The 21174-nt window shown below is 34.7% G+C and overlaps 1 protein-coding gene across 3 annotated transcripts in view; it reads left to right on the forward strand.

Moving 5' to 3' along the window:
- Positions 1 to 21174, forward strand: part of LOC127865553 (uncharacterized) — a 55397-nt gene that overhangs the window by 9372 nt on the left and 24851 nt on the right. For 2 of the 3 annotated variants that reach the window (XM_052405395.1, XM_052405397.1), the window contains exons 5-10: positions 2078 to 2249; positions 8897 to 9017; positions 13532 to 13694; positions 14106 to 14262; positions 16643 to 16772; positions 18159 to 18309. In XM_052405395.1, the coding sequence (XP_052261355.1) occupies positions 2078 to 2249; positions 8897 to 9017; positions 13532 to 13694; positions 14106 to 14262; positions 16643 to 16772; positions 18159 to 18309 (894 nt within the window). The remainder of the gene's footprint in view (positions 1 to 2077; positions 2250 to 8896; positions 9018 to 13531; positions 13695 to 14105; positions 14263 to 16642; positions 16773 to 18158; positions 18310 to 21174) is intronic. The other variant, XM_052405396.1, reaches the window with a different exon arrangement.

Genomic DNA, 21174 nt, shown 5'->3' on the forward strand with positions numbered 1-21174 from the left:
TTGATCATAAATCTCTGCACATTATCATAAAATACATTATGTGACATGTCATAATTATATTTCAGCAATGAGGTGTAAAACATGACACTGCAAACCAAATTTTCTGGTTTTCACACATTACTATGTTATAAGTAATATGTGCATTAGAAAATTAGGCTTTTTGCTATATATATTTTATATTAAGATGCAGTCACTTCATGTGAAATGACTGTTGTTAGTTATTTCTCTCATACATGAGTGGGTAAACTCAAGTCAACTGAATGGGTAAACTGAAGTTACCAACCGTTCCCCTCTACTATACCTCAATGTCAAAATCCAACATCAATGTTATTAGGGCCCATATTCATCAACCAAATATAAGACTTAGGAGTAAAAATTAGACATATATAGAACCAATTAAAACACATTCAATATTTGAATATCTACAGGCTACCTACTGATATTGTCATGAACAAATGTTTATGCACCGGGATCGAATGATCGGGGGTATATTGTTTTTGGCCTGTCTGTCTGTCTGTCTGTCATTGTATGTGTTTGTCTGTGTGTCTGTCCCAAAATTTAACATTGGTCATAACTTTTGCAATATTGAAGATAGCAACTTGATTGGCATGCATGTGTACCTCATGAAGCTGCACATTTTGAGTGGTGAAAGGTCAAAGTCATCCTTCAAGGTCAAAGAGCTTCAAAGCGGCGCAGTAGGGGGTATTGTGTTTCACAAACACAGCTCTTGTTTGATCAATATGTAGAATGATGCAGATCAGGGAGGGAAATGCCAAGTTTAACTGAAATTAAAGCAATTCTTGAATATATCAACATTCATTATTTCTGTATTCTTAGACTTAAGTTTATGATTGTTTGGTTAATACGGGCCCTTGTCATTCCAAATGAATAGAGTCAGCCCAATACAATTGTAGACACATAGAAAAACACATTTTCTTGAAATACCGGTAAAATTTGACACAAAAATTTCTGTGTTGGCCTTAAACTTGATCATTGGATTCAAAAATCTAATATTTGTGTGAAACACTCATCTTGCTCTTTGTGCAACACAATTAATGACATTTTTTGTCCATGGTGCATCTTTGTCATGTTTACCCTGTATTTTGACTTTGTTGCTCTACCAGGCCTCACAATTGTATTATAAATCTTGAATGCCATTTCATATTTGTGTTATTGGCATTTTTATGATTTAACTGATCACATGCTTATCTATACATAGGTTTAATGATGAAACTGAAGTGTGTGTGAAAATATTCACATGAACACTGAAATACTGATTTTCAACATTTAGTCCATGCACTTTCATTGCTAACAAAAACAAATTGCAATATCATATATATCATATATACCGGAAGTATGAAATATGTTAGAGCTAAATATTGTAATAATTGGGTAAATTGATCAGGTTTTTTTTTTTACAGTTTTAACATTTTACAGGCGGTAAGATATGTTGCGCTGACTTGTTCAATGACAATATTTACTAGAACATTTGTCTGTCAAGGATTCTTTTTACCAAAAAGGGTTTTATATTCGGTGGTTAACAAAGGCACTTGGTTGCTTAATATTGCAAAGCCTTTAGCTATCAACCAAATGTAGATCTTTAGATTTGTGTCTACTTGGTAAATTAAATTACCTGACTACATTAGGACAATATAACTTATTAGTTTACTCTTCAATTAGCCAAATTATTCAATTCTGGCTTCCTACTAGAAAATTTGGCTATAAAAAATTGCTACATTTTTTGTATCTCAAAACCCCCATAAAACAGTCAAAGTTTAGTGACTTAAAATTAAATTTAGGTTCAATTTTACAAAAACGTTTTGCCAGAGAGAGTCCTGCATTAGTCAGAGTGCCAGGAAAAGGTCACATAATCAAGCTTCTGCAGAGGCACCAACACTTCTGAACACAAAGATTGGTCTCTTTCAGCAGAGGGATCTAAACTTCTGACCACAAAGATTGGTCTCTTTCAGCAGAGGCACTAAAACTTCTGAACACAAAGGTTGGTCTCTTTCAGCAGAGGCACCAAAACTTCTGACCACAAAGATTGGTCTCTTACAGAGATTGTTTCTGGTTGTAGGTTGTTTAAGGAAATGTTGATAAGGCTGCAGCAAGATGCACAGTTTTACAATGACGCAGTGCCCGCCATGGCTGAGAGGAAAACCTTAACGCTTTTCCTGCCTACCCAGACTGCCCTTAGCGCCATCCCTGTCACAAAACGAGAGGCTCTCACAGGCCGGTTACTATCACAAGTATGCGCCACATATAGCAAATGTTTTTATGCTCCCCCAAAAAAATTTGGGAGAAGCATAATTATAGTTGCCGCTTTGTCTGTCCGTCCGTGTGTCTGTCCGTGCACAATTTTGTCCGGGCTATTTCTCAGCAATTAATGACCGGAATTCAATGAAACTTTATGGGAAGCTTCACTACCAAGAGGAGATGTGCATATTATCAGCGGGTTCTGGTCAGATGATTTTTCACAGAGTAATGGCCCTTTGAAATTTTCTATAAAAAAATTCTTGTCCTTTGGGGAGCATCACCCGTCTCCGACGGTTTCTTTTAAGTGTATTCATCAGTGTTTTTAGCCACTCTTGGGAGGGAAGGTTAGGTTGGAGATAACACAATTATATGAAGAATTTCTTTTATGTGTTTGAATAGCCTGTTAAATATTGATGTGTAATATTAACATCATTTGACGTCTGGATTATGTTTATATACTGAGAAGTTAAGTGAATGTTAGCTGATGAAATACTTGTATCAAATATGTTGAAGTAAAACAGGTTTAGAATTATGTTTGTAAAACAGGATAGATATACATGTACCTTTACATCGCTATGTTAATGTCACCACGTGTTAAGACTTTACTTATTATAGTGAATTAGGCTTATGTTTAACACATGCTTCATTGGGTTTACAATGTCAATGACATTGTTATACCCCCACAAACGAAGTTTAGGGGGGTATATAGGAGTGAACTTGTCGGTCGGTTGGTCGGTCGGACTGTCCGTCTGTCTGTCGGTCCGTATTAAGTGTCCGCTCTCTAATTCAAGTAGTTTTCATCCGATCTTCACCAAACTTAGTCAGAAGTTGTATCTACATGATGTCTAGGCCAAGTTCGAACATGGGCCTTGCCAGGTCAAAAACTAGGTCACGGGGTCACTAAGTGCGTTTTAAACATTCAGCATGTTGTCCGCTCTCTAATTCAAGTAGTTTTCATCCGATCTTCACCAAACTTTGCCAGAAGTTGTATCTGCGTGATGATGATGTCTAGGCCAAGTTCGAACATGGGCCTTGCTGGGTCAAAAACAAGGTCACAGGGTCTCTTATTGCATTTTAAACATTCAGCATGTTGTCCACTCTATAATTCAAGTAGTTTTTATCCCATCTTCACCAAACTTGGTCAGAAGTTGTATCTAGGTGATCTTAAGGCCAAGTTCAAACATGGGCCTTGCCAGGTCAAAAACTAGGTCATGGGGTCACTTAGTGCGTTTTTTAACATTCAGCATGGTGTCCTCTCTCTTATTCAAGTAGTTTTCATCCGATCTTCACCAAACTTGGGCAGAAGTTTTATCTAGATGATCTGAAAGCCAAATTTGAACATGGGCCATGCCAGATCAAAAACTAGGTCACAGGGTCACTTAGTACGTTTTACACATTAAGCATGGTGTCTGCTCTCTATTTCAAGTAGTTTAAATCCGATCTTCACCACACTTGGTCAGAAGTAGTAACTACATGATGTGTATGTCACGTTTGAACATGGGCCATGCCGGGTCAAAAACTAGGTCACGGGGTCACTGAATGTGTTTTAAACCTTACCATGTTGTCCGCTCTCTAAATCAAGTAGTTTTTATCCAATCTTCACCAAAATTGGTCCGAAGTTGTATCTTAATAATGTCTAGGTCAAGTTTGAATATGGGTCATGCCGGGTCAAAAACAAGGTCACGGGGTCACTTAGTGCGTTTTAAACATAACAATGTTGTCTGCTCTCTCATTTAAGTCGTTTTCATCCAATCTTCACCAAACTTGGTAAGAAGTTGTATCTAGATGATGTCTAGTTCAAGTTTGAATATGGGTCATGCCGGGTCAAAAACTAGGTAACGGGGTATCTTAGTGCGTTTTAAACCTCACCATGTTGTCTGCTCTCTAATTCAAGTAGTTTTCATCCAATCCTCACCAAAATTGGTAACAAGTTTTATCTAAATGATCTCTAGGTAAAGTTAGAACATGCGCCATTCCGGGCCTAAAACTAGGTCACTGGGTCACTTAGTGCATTTTTCAACATTCAGCATGGTGTCCGCTCTCTAATTCAAGTAGTTTACATCCGATCTTCACCAAACTTGGTCAGAAATTTTATGGAGATGATCTTAAGGCCAAGTTTGAACATGGGCCTTTCTGGGTCAAAAACTAGGTCAAGGGGTCACTAAGTGCGTTTTAAAAATTGAGCATGGTGTCCGCTGTTTTTTGTGAAGACGACATGCAAAATATTATGTTTCAATGCGGCATGTGGGGGTATTCGTCACGTCTGTGACAAAGCTCTAGTTGATGTTAACTTTAATAATTAAACACTTTGATATCTTAATTTTAAAGAGAGAAATATACATTTATAGGTTGATTTTACATATAAAAAAATTGTTCTTTGAACCATAATTGTATGTTTTTCTCTTAATAGGGGCTTTTATTATTAATTTATGTAACCACAGCCTAGAAGCTTGCTTGTGTGCCTCCATAGCTCAGTGGATAAGGCGCTTGCTGAAATCCAGAGGTCTCGGGTTCGATCCCGGGTCGGGGCACATACATGCCAGTCATGTTTCAGCGGAATGCTGACTGACAAATAAAGGCTTAGCTCGGCATTAAGACGTGTTTGTTGTTTGTTTGTTTACAGGGCTTTCCAACAACAATTAAGAACTCTGACTTGAGAATTTTGTGATTATGAATTTGGGGGAATTGCTTATTGAGAGATGGGAAATTGGTTACATTATAGGTGCTAATTTCAGTTGCATGAGAGTCCCGAGTATGACCATGTGGCTCAAAAATTTATTTTGTTTAGTTTGTTTTCAACAGTAACATATTAACAAAAAATTGTCAAAAATAGGCATTTCCCAATACTTGGAAAATTTCCATGTGTGATCTGGAGGGATTTCACCTTATGATTCGTTTAAAAAATAATTGAATGTTGAGTAATGACATATCAAATATCTACCAACGAATATTTGTGCAAGCATACCATGGATATTATTTTGATGACAAAAAAACTATTTAATGGAAGCAAATATATTCTATTTACTTTAATTGCAAATTATCTGATTTTGTTTTGTTGAATATAGGGTTTAAGCTGGTCTGAAAATGTTAAGAAATTAATTTTATTTATTAATCAGTTTTTAACATCATGAATGAATTTTCCTGTTTTCATCATAAGTTTTGTTCTTAAAAGTTAAGATTCAATTTGTTTTACATTATCAATTGTCAAATACTTAAAATTATTTGCTATAAAAAGTCTCTGGAAGTTGATTATGGACTGGTTTTCATGTCTTATTTACAATAAAGGGTGGTCATTTCCAAGGGAGGTCACCTAGTTATGGGAAAGGCCTATACCAATAAATGGTTGTCATATAATCTGAAATCCCATGTTATAACTACTTTTATTTATTAAAGTGAGATTATACGATTTTCATATGTGTTAAATTAAACATATATTGATAAAATTATGTTACAATAACACAAAATAGGCAAGAAAAATTATATATTGAAGCGAATTTCATAAAATGCAGAAAAGACAAATTAGCACCATGAGCCGATTGTGACGAAGTTATTTCTTACATATTTTCCTACAATAACCAAAGCATTCGTCTTTTTAGTTAGTGTTCGTGTGTCGAATGAATAGATATCGTTGCAGGAATTTAAAATGAACCGTTAAACTAAATTTAGATTTACATTGTACATGCATGATTTACATGCTGGCGAATTCAACTGTACAGACATTTTCGATTTCAAAATTAAATATCTGGCTTTTTACGCATTTTTCGACACATGTTCTTCTTAATTTTATTTTAATTTATGTACAATAAGTTCTTTACACAGTTTATATAAATTCATAAATATTTATCAAAATCGTATAATCTCGCTTTAATAATAATTATTTTAATGTGCATGTTTTTCTTATAAATAATCATAGTATTACTTTGTCACATTTGCACAAAAAGTCAAGAGTAGACTTGCATTAAATTGCACTCTAGCTTATTTGAAATATACATGATTCCTACTGACTTAGTAGTCAAATTATGGTATTATTAAAAACAATTAATTATGATTTGTCATCTCAGAGTGCTACATACACACTTGAATCATCATTTTCATGTTGCTTTCTTTAACATAATCACCATCACATGCACCATCACCATCATCTCCAGCTGCTGTTGATGCTTTATAAACAAACCTTACATTATCTGTAAGACAACAGTAGTTTTTAAATTAAGACACAGGAAGTTATGTTTGTGAATAATGCATGTTGTTTAAGAATAGTGTTCTTTGAATCTAACAATTTATCCATATATAACCGGTATTCGTATAGACATATCTTCTATAGTGAACCTTTCTGTATTCATCCTGTTTATCTCACTTCTTAAGTATCATTACCGTATATAAGCTAGTCTTTGCTGCTTGATAAGACATACACAATATTAAATAGGGATTAACCATATATTTCTGAACACTGTATTATGTGAATTGGGAATAAGACGTCAAACTGGGAATGGACATCAGTTTGGTGATTTTCTCAAACAAAACTATTCATTTCATGATCTACATTTATTTTTGTAATGCGCGGCATGGACACAGTTTCATTTCATGAGGATTTTTTTTTTAATTAATAAAAAATCCTGTTTTGAAGTAAAATCAATTTAAATGATGCTATTATATATGCAAGTAACTGTTTTATTTATAATTTGTCAAACTAGATAAATACAACATATAAAACTGCATATTTTGCACTTTTGATAAACACAATTTATTCCAAAATTGATGTCTTATTCCCAATTCACATAATACAGTGTTTTCTTTTGAAACTCAAAATTCTCAAGTTTTCTATCTATGGTAAAAAGTGGATGTTATTTAAAAAAAATAAATAATGAAATGTTATGAACATGTAAATTTAATAAAGAAAATGTGACAATATAATTGGCATTTAACAAACCTATAGCTTGAAAGAATTATACTTGAACACCAGTTCTATTATGACCTGGTGTGTATTGATTTTTAATTTTAAAATATCTTATAAACATTAAAAGATGTTTATCCTCTTAAGCTGTTTGAAATGCAAATATTTACACTATTGTCCAGCCTTGCATGCGGTCATTAAAGGGACTTGTTCACATTTTGGTTAAATAACTATTAAAACTCGTATGTAAAAATGTAAAAAAAAAACAAACACTAGTTTTCTATTTCGTGCAGTTTTGGTATTTTTTACAAATACATTATAATTTTTTTTTAGGTTTAGAAAAGTCAAAATCTTGGTTATACAGCTAGCTATTTTAAAATCATAAAAGTCTCTGCTCATGTCTTTTAAAGAAAAGTATGAATTACAAGTCATGTATTAATAGTGTAGTGTAGACTTTGTTGTGTACCTTACATCTAAAATTGCATGTTAACCTTTGTCCTTCAAATATTGCTTAATTAACATGTTTTCCTTGACCTGATATTCTAAACGGCTGTTATGTGTGTTTATCTTACAGATTTGTAAGTTTTATGTAAAATTAATAATCTGTGTAAAATAATCTAATTGTGTATTTATTGCTTAATATTTTACTTGTTTATTTAATGAAAAATTTATTTAATTGTAACCAAATACCTGTATCAAACTGTTAATTGACATTACAACAATTATTTATGCATTTATAATTATTGCTTTTACCGTGAACAGGAGTGGACCATTACTAAGATTTACAATAATTATTGTCTGTCGGTCTGAATCAGAATCCTGTAACAACCGAATAGAACTTAATCTTGGTTGATGTTCCTTGGTATGTAAGAAGGCCATATTGGAAAGTCCCCTCCACCATCTTCACATTCAAAGTTTACAAAGGTGCAAACATTGCATCCTGCCTGGGTCCAGCCTGAATTTTGCATTTGTTGGAAACCCCATAAAGGCATAGGAGACAAACATGCCCATAAACCCATCCTGGGTTTAAATTGATGTGTATGCCAACCCAATGTTCAAATGCTTATTTCAGCTCCATGTCTTCTGTGCTTTAATGTGAAAGATTTACATGAAATGTTTAGTTTAATGTTAATGTTTAAATATTAAAGTTATTGAGATGATATTAGTCATGTTCTGAGAAAACTGGGCATAATGCATGTGCATAAAGTGTCATCTCAGATTAGCCTGTGCAGTCCGCACAGGCTAATCAGGGACGACACTTTCCGCTTGCATGACATTTTTGGTTAAAATGAAGTCTCTTCTACATGAAAATCCAGTTAAGGCGGAAAGTGTCATCCATGATTAGCCTATGCAGACTGCACAGGCTAATCTGGGACGACACTTTAACACATGCATTAAGTCCATTTTTCTCAGAACACTACTCCTATAAAGAAGCATTTGACTGGTCACTCCAGCCCAAGGTCACACTTCCAGATCACAATTTGAGCCTCCATTTTCATGTAAAGTTTTTGCCTCCCCCATATACTTTTTGCTAAAATGTTTTGCTTATTAAGACATGTGCAGAAGACATTCACCGGTAATGACAACGCAAGGTTTAAGTCATACTCGAAGATGAGCATTTTAGCCTGCATTTTCAAGAATATTCTATATATCCCATGACTAATGGAGATTATGTCACTGTTGTTAAATTATTGTATGTTCGTTACATTTTTGTGCAACTTGTTACTATGGTTCCATTTTCTCCAGTACATCAAGATGCACTACCTTCCCGACAATGCTGTGTTCACCTCCTACCTGGAACATCAGGAGAGCTATCAGACCGCAGACACACAGACCAGGGCTATCTTCATGAGGTCCAACGAGAAAAGTAAGAATTAAAAAGGGTTTATTGTAATAATGAAACTGATTTGCATAAATATGTGTTTATCTTAGAAGATTAGGCCCACAACTACAAACATTTTATGCTCAAATTTAATACAAAATGCTAATATTTGAACGTTTAAAATCTAAGCTTATACAATAAGATTTTTTTAATTATCTTTTGTTGATAAATGTTTGAGATTGGCAAATTATTTTTATTTGGCAAAACCTAATGACTTGATAAACACTTTTAGTGTCAAACTTAGCATCAACTTAATATATTTGCAATGAAAATGCTTGTTTTTATTTTTATTTTCATTGCTTAAATGTATTGAGTTGAGGGTGAATATTTGATTAGGTTCCATTTACTGTCCATATTCAACAATTATCTAAATGGTAGACATTAACAGAGATAAATTTTATAATTACAATGTTAAATAATATGTAAACAATATTAGATAAGAGTTCTTAGCAGATCACACGCCTAAAGCAGTTTTATGCTTTGTCGAAGCAACTAACCCCCATGTATTTTAGTAACGGTGTGTTGTCCGAATTCTTAAAGGGTAATTTTCTTGATTGTTTTATAAAAGAATGTCAAACGAAAATAAAAAAACCCCAACCATATGGAGCTAAATATATTTAAACTTAACTTAATAACAGTTACATTTAGTAGCTTTATATGCAGAATATTTATAAATGGTCAGTTATGACTCTGTCCGTAATTTTTCAAGTCGACATCGTTACGAAGAAAATTTCATCTACCGCACAGGAATGATACAGGGATACAACTTTTTCCGAAAAGTAAACATTCTTTCAGCCTTTTATGTCATAATTAAGCAATGAACAGAGCACAAAAATGTGAAAATCATCAAAAAGTAAGTAAAATATTGAACATACTTTTATTCAGTGTCAACACCGTTCTTCCATTTTCTTTGCTATTTCCACTTCCTGTTCTTTTATGATTTTCAAATATTATGTATATTTAGATGCCACAAAATAATGTGTGCATAATTTTTTTTTGGAGACAAGTAGCATGCTGTTTGTGGATGATCAAATGCCTGAATGTCATCACCGTTACAGTCCACACCGTTACGCTGAATGAGTAACGGTGATGACAACATCGTAACGGTGTGCACAAATACTGTAAAACCATTAAATTTCGTGTGGTACGAATTTTTGTGGATTTCGTTGGTCCACTGAACCACAAATTCAAGTACCAAAGATTATTTATACATTTTTAATCCTTAATTTCAGAACGTCATTTCGACATTTTCTTGTGTTGTCAGTTATCCGAGATATTTATTTTTGTAATAGTTACTTCACTTTTGTAATTCACATTACACTATATCTTTCAGTTTTGCTTTTTTTTTATACATCATCGTTTTTGTACGTTTTATTAATCATGGTAAATAAAGATAATAAATAGCATTACCAAATGCGAAGAAAAATAAATTTCTTTTACGTGACGTCGTAAATTTAACAGTTTGCAGATTTATCATATATGTCAATATGGGAACAGTGGTCATATGGTAGGACGCTGGCCTAGGGATTGAGAGGTCCCTGGTTCGAATCCCGCCCTGACCACTGGAATTTCCTTGGGCAAGAAATTTATCCCACATCTGCTCCTCTCCACCCAGGTGTATAAATGGGTACCTGTGAGGGAAATAAGCGCATGTGCCATGGCTGCATACTGCGCCAAGATGTTAACGGACGACTTATGACTCAGTGATCAGGGAAAACTGTAAAGCGCCTTTGAACGCACATCTCGAGTATGAAAAGGGCGCTATATAAATGTGGTATAATAATAATAATATGCGCAAATTAAATTTAAAAGAGACATACCGTTTTCACACCTGTATGTTGGGGACCTTATTTCTCAAGTGTTTCTACTAGGGGACCGATTGCGCTGAGAAGTGCAAATATTGTCAAAACAACATCGATGGTAATTAGCGAGCTGGGACCCACAAGTGCGCCGCTTTATCGCTCTTATTGACAATTATCGGCAACACTTTCATGCTTCAGTGCCCATTAACCTCAAGTCTTGCTGTCAACACAGATTAGCAGATTATGCTTCGTTATAACTCTGGTTGTTTTAATAAAAGTATAATTATTATGACGGTCAGTCTTCCCCGAAAATTTGAAATCCACGAAATTACGTGTCAACAAATTAGTTGTTTTTCATTAAACCACGAAATTTCATACCGACAAATTTCTATACGTTTACAGTATATACACACATTATGGTGTGAATAAACTTCGTTTTCATAGCGCCGATTGTTTTTCAAACAACTAATCGCAAATTTAACATGGAATTTATCAAACAAAAATGGAGAATGAATACAATTGGAATCAGTTCTGTCAGAATTCCCGAATGTCATCACCATTACGTTCCACATCTTTACGCAGAATGAGAAACGGTGTTGACAACATCGTAACGGTGTGGAGAAATTTATACAAATAATATGATGCGAATTAAGTTTGTATTCATATCGCCGATTGTCTTTCAAACAACATCACAAATTTTAAATGGAACTCATCTGACATACTTTCTAGTAAAAAACACGATGCGAATAAACAAGAATATGAAAGTATAAGATAATCTGTCCACACCGTTACAAATGTGACAACACCGTTACGCCGCATAAAAAAGAAGACTTTTATATACATTAAGATTCAACAAAAACTGCAAATGTGTTTTATCATCATAAAGTCTTCAAAAAGGTGTCCAATGAAAGAAGAATTTAGTATATAAACATGTACCCAAACATTTGATAGAAATTCTTAAAGTTGTCAAACGTAATTAAAATGTGTATTTACACCGTTACGCACTTAATTTTCTGATAAAGTCACTGACGATTTGGAATTGATGTATAAGCCACTCATGATCACATTATACAATGAAACAACGCCTAAAAATTCATTTAAATTAAGTTGAAATTAAATAATATTATCGAACAAGTATTTATGTCCGTAACGGTGTTCTCTTCACAGCTTTTGACGTGCGTCAAATAAGCCTTCATAATCGCGATCTGGGTCACATTAGGTCGTGCCCAGCTTAGGTTGACGTCCGTCTGACATGTACCTAACTGATAAACGGTCTGTCGACACTGCTTTACTAATTGTGTTTTTGAATATTTTTTATTAAGAATGGAACCTAATCAAATATTCACCCTTGAACGATTAAACTAATTATTTATCTTTTTTATAGGGCCTACTTGTGTTATCAAATTAGATGCACGGTGTCTTATTTGTTTTATACAAGCTAACAAATTGAAATCATTGCTTTCATAAACTTGTATTTTTTATGTTGATATCACACGTTCTGCCCCATTTCCAGTATGAAAAAGAACATATTTTTCCTCAATGATTTCCACAAATCACCTATTGAAGGTTAATTACCCTATTCAGCTCTATATGTGATGTAAAAAATCAAAATTAATCAATTTTATTGCATACCCGTAAGTAACAAAAGAAGATTAAAATTGTTGTCAAACAACAAGATTTGTACAACTGCACAGAGCCCCATACCCATAATGCTGAAAAAAAACACTGTTCTAGAATATAATAAGATTTCATAGACAGTGGCGTAAACTTTAGTCAACTCAATGGTCAGTATTATGGTATCACCAATACTGATGATGAATTGTCTTGTTCTGAGAAAATAGGGCTTAATGCATGAGCGTAAAGTGTTGTCCCAGTTTTCCCTGTGCAGTCCGCACAGGCTAATCAGGGACAACACTTTCCGCTTTTATGACATTTTTTGTTTAAATGAAGTCTCTTCTTAGCAAAAAACTTGTTTAGGCGGAAAGTGTCGTCTCACACGATTCAAGTCACAGCGTCTAAGGTTTCAGTGTTGTGATGTGTATGGTCTTGGAGAGGTCCTCCTGGGATCAACTCTCTGTAGGGCAGTGTTCCATGTATCTTCCTGCATCACCAATTACCCAGGGAACGGACTCAAAATTATTTACACAAGCTGAAGTTAGTAACGCAAAAGGCTTTCAATACATTGCAGCTAAAATTATTCAACTTAAACTTATCAACATTGATTTTCATTTCACAGTGATTGTCTTAAAAGCAGAATCAGACATTATAAATGGGCTTAACCCTTTCAGTGCGGGAACCGAATTTTGAAGGCCTTTGCAAACAGTTTGGATCCAGATGAGACGCCACAAAACGTGGCGTCTCATCAGGATCCAAACTGTTTGCTATTCTGATAGTATTCATTGAAAAAAATCGAAGAAAATGCTTATTTTAAAAATTCTGCAGATGACATTTTAGCAGACGACAAATTTCCCAGCATGCAAAGGGTTAAAGCATGTACATACAATATAGTCCAAGATTTACCTGTGCAGTTTTCACAGGCTTATCAGGGATGACAACTTCTTGCTTGACTAAATTTTTCCTAAGAAGAGACTTCCTTTAAATAAGAAAAAACACAAAAGCGGAAAGTGTTGTCCCTTATAAGCCTATGGGGACTTAGGCTCAAATGCTAATGAACTGACGTCATACTAAAATTTTCAGTGCTAGTCCGTAGTGGTGGTGTTACTGCTCAAATTACACAGGGAAACATCACAGTACAGAACGGTGTCATTCATTTGATAGACAGGATGCTGGGATATGTCTACTTCAACGTCCGTGAACAAATAAACGACATGTGTACCACTGGAGGACTTTCTACGACTTGGTAAAAGAGCGTTTTTTTGCATGACTTTTGCATAAAATGTATGGTTTTGTTAATACTATATGTAAAACTATGTAACTTCTGCAAATGTTTTTTTGCATGACTTTTGCATAAAATGTATGGTTTTGTTAATATTATATGTAAAACTATGTAACTTCTGCAAATGTTTATTATCATACTCTATTAAATCTACAATTTTATCCAAAATTCAAATTCATATCTTGTTCTACTGTTAAACTACCAGTATTCAATGCATTTGCATAGCAGAATGCCCCTGATATTGTGTAATTTTTGTGTATTTACAAAACATAATACCATAAATGAATAAAATACTTCAATGTTTGTTTACCTGCATAAAATAAGATCTTGAATAGACAAGGATGCATATAGGCATTCCATTGTTGTCTTTCTCAGCAAATTCAAGGCACTGATTGACCAGGCAACACCAGATATTTCCACGTTAGTTAGCCAGAATGGCGTGAACATGTTCGTCCCGACTGATAACGCCATACAAATGCTGATGACATACAGGGGCATAGACATGAATCAGAACCGAACCATGATGGACTATGTTAGTAATACTGGTAGCATTTGTTTTTACTGACCCATGTTTCATGTTGTGTTGCAGCAGTGTTCTTGGTAATTGTGACAGGTTTGCGAATGGGAATTGGCCTTGGCCTTGTATCATGAAAATTATTGAATCAACATTCTGACTCATCTTTGAGTTTCAATTTTTTAGACGAGTTTGATCATCATGCTCAATTTGGTTTTCACAGATTTTTATGCCCCCTTTCGAAGAAAAGGGGGTATTTAGTTTTCGCACTGTCCGTCTGTCTGTCAGTCTGTCACACTTTTCCTGTCCGCTCTCTAATTCAAATAGTTTTCATCCGATCTTTACCACACTTGGTCAGAAGTTGTATCTAGACAATATCTAGGTCAAGTCCGAATATGGGTCATGCCGGGTCAAAAACTAGGTCACGGGGTGGGAACAACAAATCCAAGGGAAGTAATAACCTTTAAATGGACATAATTATCTGACCTGCCAAATTATATATTTTTGTTAAATAAATCAAAGCGGCGCAGAAGACAGCATTGTGTTTCTGACAAACACATCATGGTAAAAGGTCAAGGTCATCCTTCAAGGTCTAAGGTCAAAAATACAAATCCAAGGGAAGTAATAAGCTTAAAAGGGAGATAATTATTCAATATTGAACATAGCAACTTGATATTTGGCATGCATGTGTATCTCATGGAGCTGCACATGTTGAGTGGTGAATCTACAGTCATGGTAGTGGCTTTTAATTATTTGCTACTAAAAATAGAGATTTGTTAGAGACAACTATTATCAAGGGAAGTAATTTATATAATTATAAATCTCAGATTATATATTTTCTTACCGTGAATTTAAGTTCTTTTCACAGTAACTGTATTGATTTTTTATTTTGATTATTTATAACTCAAATGATTGATTTGTCAAAGTTTTTTTTTAAATGATATAATTATCATTTCTTTCCTGTACTAATTTGTGAATGGTAGGGTTCATTACATACCTGTGGACTTATGTCCATAGATACATGATGAACTCTGGCTATGATTTCTTTGATAAACCACAGGCCTTGGTTGTCAGTGATGTTTGACTTGGTCATTTTTGACTGTCAACAGACCCCCCCCCCCCCCCCCCCCGGTTGGATTGGACAAAATCCAAGGGAAGTAATAAGCTTTAAAGGGAGATGATTTCTATACCTGCCAAATGATAAATAGAAATTTTATTTCAAAGCAGCGCAGTAGGGGGCATTGTGTTTCTGACATCTCTTGTTTTTCTATGCATCTAACTCAATCCTAAGTTTGTATTGGAATACTGTCCGTATTCTTATAGCTGTGGTTTTAAGAATGTTCTTGCGGTGACCAACATTCTCAATACTTAGCTGAGAGGAAACTCATATCTCTTAATTGAGCTTAATAATTGAGATTTTTCATGATTCTTGGCCCAGGGTTCCATTCAAATAAATTCAATAAAAACACGAAGTTCTGATTCTTCCCAGACACTGATTCAAGAGTGTCTCTGTAAGCAAAAGGATTTTAATGCACTCCAGCTATCAATGAAAGAGGCTTTAAATATAAGAATGTGTTTCCTATTAAACAAGCAGGCAGTGGTGAGTTTCTGATACGTACATATTGCGACACAGTGTCCAACTATCCCATGGCCTAGTATAATGAATCTCAATCTTTTAAGTGAACTGACTCCGTAGATGAGTTTTTAGCTTCAATTCAGCTGGGTATTGAGAAGGTCTGTCAGTTTACAAAAATTGTAAACCTCAGCTATTACAATGTGCTCATATTCTTCATCAAAATCAGTTTTGAGTTTGATTCAAAGCTCAAAATACTTCTGTTAATGCCAAATTAAGCATGATTGAAAACTTATCTAAACAAATTGTGGGAAAACTGAAAGTCAAGTCATAATCACAGGTGTTGGGCGGGTGGCCAATTCACTGATAAACTATCAATATGTCATAAAACAACCTTTTTCATCAGTTTGACAAAAAACAATTCTGATATTATATATATGAACATGACACTAGGTCCTTATTTAGCTTGCAAGATATTGTTATGTTATTTTATTTACAAATTGTTAAATTGGCACAGCCTAACAGTTATGAAAGAGTTTTGACAACAATTGTATTTAAAGGAACCTCTCTAATGACATGAGGGATCAAGGTCAAAAAAAGTTTGAACTAGACTCTTGTTACATTGTAAACGTCTTTTCCTGAGACACTGTTATGGTTCTGCTCAAGAAAAAGACTCAAGAGAATAAGGCTTTAATGCAATCATATAAGAAGTAGGTTTAAGCTAAACATAGTGTCAATGGTATGATTGTGCTTCTAAGCTGATAATATCCTGTCTTTGACTTTACCACAGAGAAATTGATGTATATTTCCAATGCATGTTTGCAGGTGTTGCGGCTGTGCATCTTGAAAGATGCTGATCTTGAAGTGTCGAGGTTCAACAATAACTATGACATTCGTCAGAGAAGAACCACAAGATACAACGATTTTCTGGCCCTTGTATACAATGACAGAAATGGTGGGTTGTAAATAATGTTGTGAGATTTATACTAAAATCTAGAGAAAAATCATTGTTTTTTTTTTAACTGATCTGTATTCATCAACTTTGGAGTATTGCAGTGGATATTTTGTATGTCTAGCGATAAATAGGCCCAAGGTTAAATCCCACTCTTGGAGCATTCTCAGAATCTATTTCAAAAAGACAGCATGTACTAGCAGGGCTCAACATTAACCTAAAAGCCAACTTGCCCTGCCGGGCAAGTACTTAGAAACTATACTTGCCCTGAACGTAAAGCCACTTGCCCAAACATGAAATATCACATTAACTGTAAACCTGAAATTTTTTTATAAAGATAAAAATGATACAGCACAAAACCTTTTTATTATTGCTCATTTAACACAATGATTTCACCAATTAAAATCTAATTATAGTATTAATTTAGAACTAGATTTGTGCCAATGTTTGATTATTAATGAAATAATTAGTCATTCTTCTCCACGTCTTCATCAGCAAATACAAGTCTACGTTGCCTCTGTCCTCCGGTGTACCATAAGTTACAGGCTGCTCGGGTGCAGTTATAAGCCAAAGCTAAATAAACTAGAAATTTCTCGTCTGCTAAAAGTACTGTAAACAACACGTGAACCGTAACAAAAATGTCAATTGACGTAAAGCAAAAGATTGTTGAAAATGTATGTCGCAAAATATGAAATGTATATATATCACGAAGCTATTTGTTGTTGTTTTTATATAGTTATATAATGTTAGTAGTTTTCTTCGTGACTGATAACACCAACATATTATTTGTAACTGAATAGTAATGAAAAAGATAAACACAATAGAATTTGAAAGCCTATGTTTGGAATCCCAAGCCATTTACGGCGTTTCTAAGAATAAGTTTGGAAATGTATGCGTGCCATGCATAGTTAATTCGGACTTCTGCAAACAACAATAGCCTAGGTAAATTTGTGCATTAGGCAAATAATTTGTAATTATTTGTACTATTTAACTACAGAAACACACAATTGTCTTTGTTCTTTTTTGCACTTACCCGGGCGGACAACTTGATTATAAAATAACTTGCCCGGACCCAACTTTTACATGCCAGGGGCAATCGGACAACCGTTAATGTTGAGCCCTGACTAGCTGGTTTTACCCAGGATTTGGACTTGAGGATGTTTTAATAAGCCTTAAAAAAGCATTGCATGCAATCAAGCTATAATAAAAGGTTATAAGGGAATTCATGTCATCTAATGTATATCTTCTTCTGACACCTGGGGTTATAATGATAAGCAGCAAGAGTTTCAATAGAATGTAAATATTATTGTTTTAGAGTATTAATGGGTTTACCAATAATATTTTTTTTCAAGATATGTAATTAAACTTGATGTTCCATTTCTCATACAGACACATGGGTAAATAACGGAAATGTGCGTGGTAGAATAGTTCGTCCGGACATTGACTGTACAAACAACGGCCGCATACAACTGATAGACGCTGTACCCGGAGTTCCATGGATGGACATTCCCACCACCATAGAATATGACGAGTATCTACTGTAAGTGGAAAAGAATCAAAATAACTTTTTTTTAAGGTTGTAAATGAGGGTTATGCTCTCTATTATTATAAGATTTGATATGTAATTTCGGTTAGTTCTAATCTTGCTGAGAACTCAAACATGTGCACAACTATTGCATTTGACCAATTATCTCTTGTAATTTGACCAGCATGTAAACATTAAATTAGTTTGTCTGTTGTGCTAGTGTTAAATGATCCATTTTCATTTAGAACTTGTCCATACTCCCATTGTATTTACCTTTTTATACTCCCCGAAAAAAAAATTGGGCTTATAGTTGCCAGTTTGTCCTTCCTTCCTTACTTCCTTACTTCCGTCACACTTTTGTTACAGTTTCTCAATACTTAACCGATCTCTTTCATTTTTGGCATGTAGGTACCTTGCATGGACCTCTACCTCTTGATGAGGTTTGAAGTCACTGGGGTCAAGGTCAAGGTCACTGAGGCTAATAATAGATTCTTCTGTCACACTTTTGTTACAGTTTCTCATAGCACCTTGAATACTTAACCGATCTCTTTCATATTTGGCATGTAGGTACCTTGCATGGACCTCTACCTTTTGATGAGGTTTTAGGTCACTGGGGTCAAGGTCACTGAGGCTAATAATAGATTTTATGCACCCTGAAATACAATTTTGGCAAGCATATAGTTGCCAGTTTGTTCTTCCTTCTTTCCTTCCTTCCTTACTTCCTAACATCCGTCACACTTTTATTACAGTTTATCATAGCACCTTCAATACGTAACCGATCTCTCATATTTTGCATGTAGGTACCTTGCATGGACCTCTACCTTTTGATGAGGTTTGAGGTCACTGGGGTCAAGGTCAAGGTCACTGAGGCTAATAATGGATTTTTCCGTCACTCTTTTGTTACAGTTTCTCATAGCACCTTCAATACTTAACTGATCTTTTTAATATTTGGCATGTAGGTACCTTGCATGGACCTCTACCTTTTGATGAGGTTTGAGGTCACTGGGGTCAAGGTCAAGGTCACTGAGGCTGATAATAGATTTTTCCGTCACTCTTTTGTTACAGTTTCTCATAGCACCTTCAATACTTAACCGATCTCTTTCATATTTGGCATGTAGGTACCTTGCATGGACCTCTACCTTTTGATGAGGTTTGAGGTCACTGGGGTCAAGGTCAAGGTCACTGAGGCTAATAATAGATTTTTCCGTCACTCTTTTGCTACCGTTTCTCATAGCGCCTTCAATACTTAACCAATATCGCTTTCATATTTGGCATGTAGGTACCTTGCATGGACCTCTACCTTTTGATGAGGTTTGAGGTCACTGGGTCAAGGTCACAGAAGCTTATAATAGATATTTTAAGGTGTTTATTAGCGAGGCTGTTTTCAGAGAAAACCCGAGTTAATTGTCATAGCCAGCTCATTGTCCGACATCCGCCGTCCACCGTAGGCGTCGTGCTAAAATCTTAACATTGGCCATAACTTTTCAAATATTGAAGATAGCTCCTTGATATTTGGCATGCATGTGTATCTCATGGAGCTGCACATTTTGAGTGGTAAAATTTCAAGGTGAACATCATCCTTCAAGGTCTAGGGTCGAAAAAACAAAGTCAAGGGAAGTAATAAGCTTTAAATGGACATAGTTATCTGACCTGCACACGTATATAATTTTGTTAAATAAATCCAAGCGGCGCAGAAGGCGGCATTGTGTTTCTGACAAACACATCGTGGTAAAAGGTCAAGGTCATTCTTAACGGTCAATGGTAAAAAATACAGATTTAAGGGAAGTAATAAGCTTTATGGAGCTGCACATTTTGAGTGGTGAATCTACAGTCACAGTATAGTGGCTTTTAATTATTTGCTACTAAAAATAGAGATTTGTTAGAGACAATTATTTTCAAGGGAAGTAATTTATACAATTATAAATCTCATATTATATATTTCCTTACCAAATATTGAAGTTCTTTTCACAGTTACTGTACAGATTTATTATTTTGATTATTTAAAACCCAAATGATTGATTTTTCAAAGTTTTTTTTAAATGATATAATTATAATTTCTTTGATGTTCATTAAATACCTGTGGACTTATGTCCATAGATACATGATCAATAATTGTTTTATGAAAAAGAAAAAAAAATCAACTCTGGTTGTGATCTCTTTTAAACCATTTCAATGCGGCGCAGTAGGGGGCATTGTGTTTCTGACAAACACATCTCTTGTTGGGTCACTAAAAAAAAAAAAATAAAAAAATTCGGACAAGCTTTCGCAGCCGAGCGTGGCACCCGTTATGCGGTGCTCTTGTTAACACATAAATTGACAAAGCGCATCATCGGGGAGCATCCATCAGGTTCACTGATATTCTTGTTTATGTTCTGTTTTGTAATGCACAGTACATCCCAGTGACCATGATAAAATATAATTATAAATGTCTCGATTATTAATATTGAAAAAAAAATGGATAACTTTAATGTGTAAGCCTACGCTATCTTTATGAGGGAGGCATATCTTTAAATATTGAAAAAAAAGAGATAACTTTAATGTGTAAGCCTACGCTATATTTATGAGGGAGGCATATCTTGATTTTGCTGTCTGCCTTCTTAACTTAATATTGTCTCACCTAACATGCCTGTCCTATTGTAACAGTTGAATTATTGTATCTTATATACAATCGAAACTGACCTAACGTCCACCTGAATTTACCGGTCACCTGCAGACGACAGTCAGTCTGGAATCCCCCCGACCAAAAACACTCTATATTACACCTGAATTTAACGGCCACCTGTTCATAACGGCCAACGGCCACTATATTCAACTCGGAAATTCATGTTTGAACTGAAATCAACGGTCACGCGTCAGTCGTCTCGAGTCGCGAAAATTAAA

This window comes from Dreissena polymorpha, chromosome 2 (assembly GCF_020536995.1).
Source record: "Dreissena polymorpha isolate Duluth1 chromosome 2, UMN_Dpol_1.0, whole genome shotgun sequence".
In the NCBI taxonomy this organism is placed as follows: domain Eukaryota; kingdom Metazoa; phylum Mollusca; class Bivalvia; order Myida; family Dreissenidae; genus Dreissena; species Dreissena polymorpha.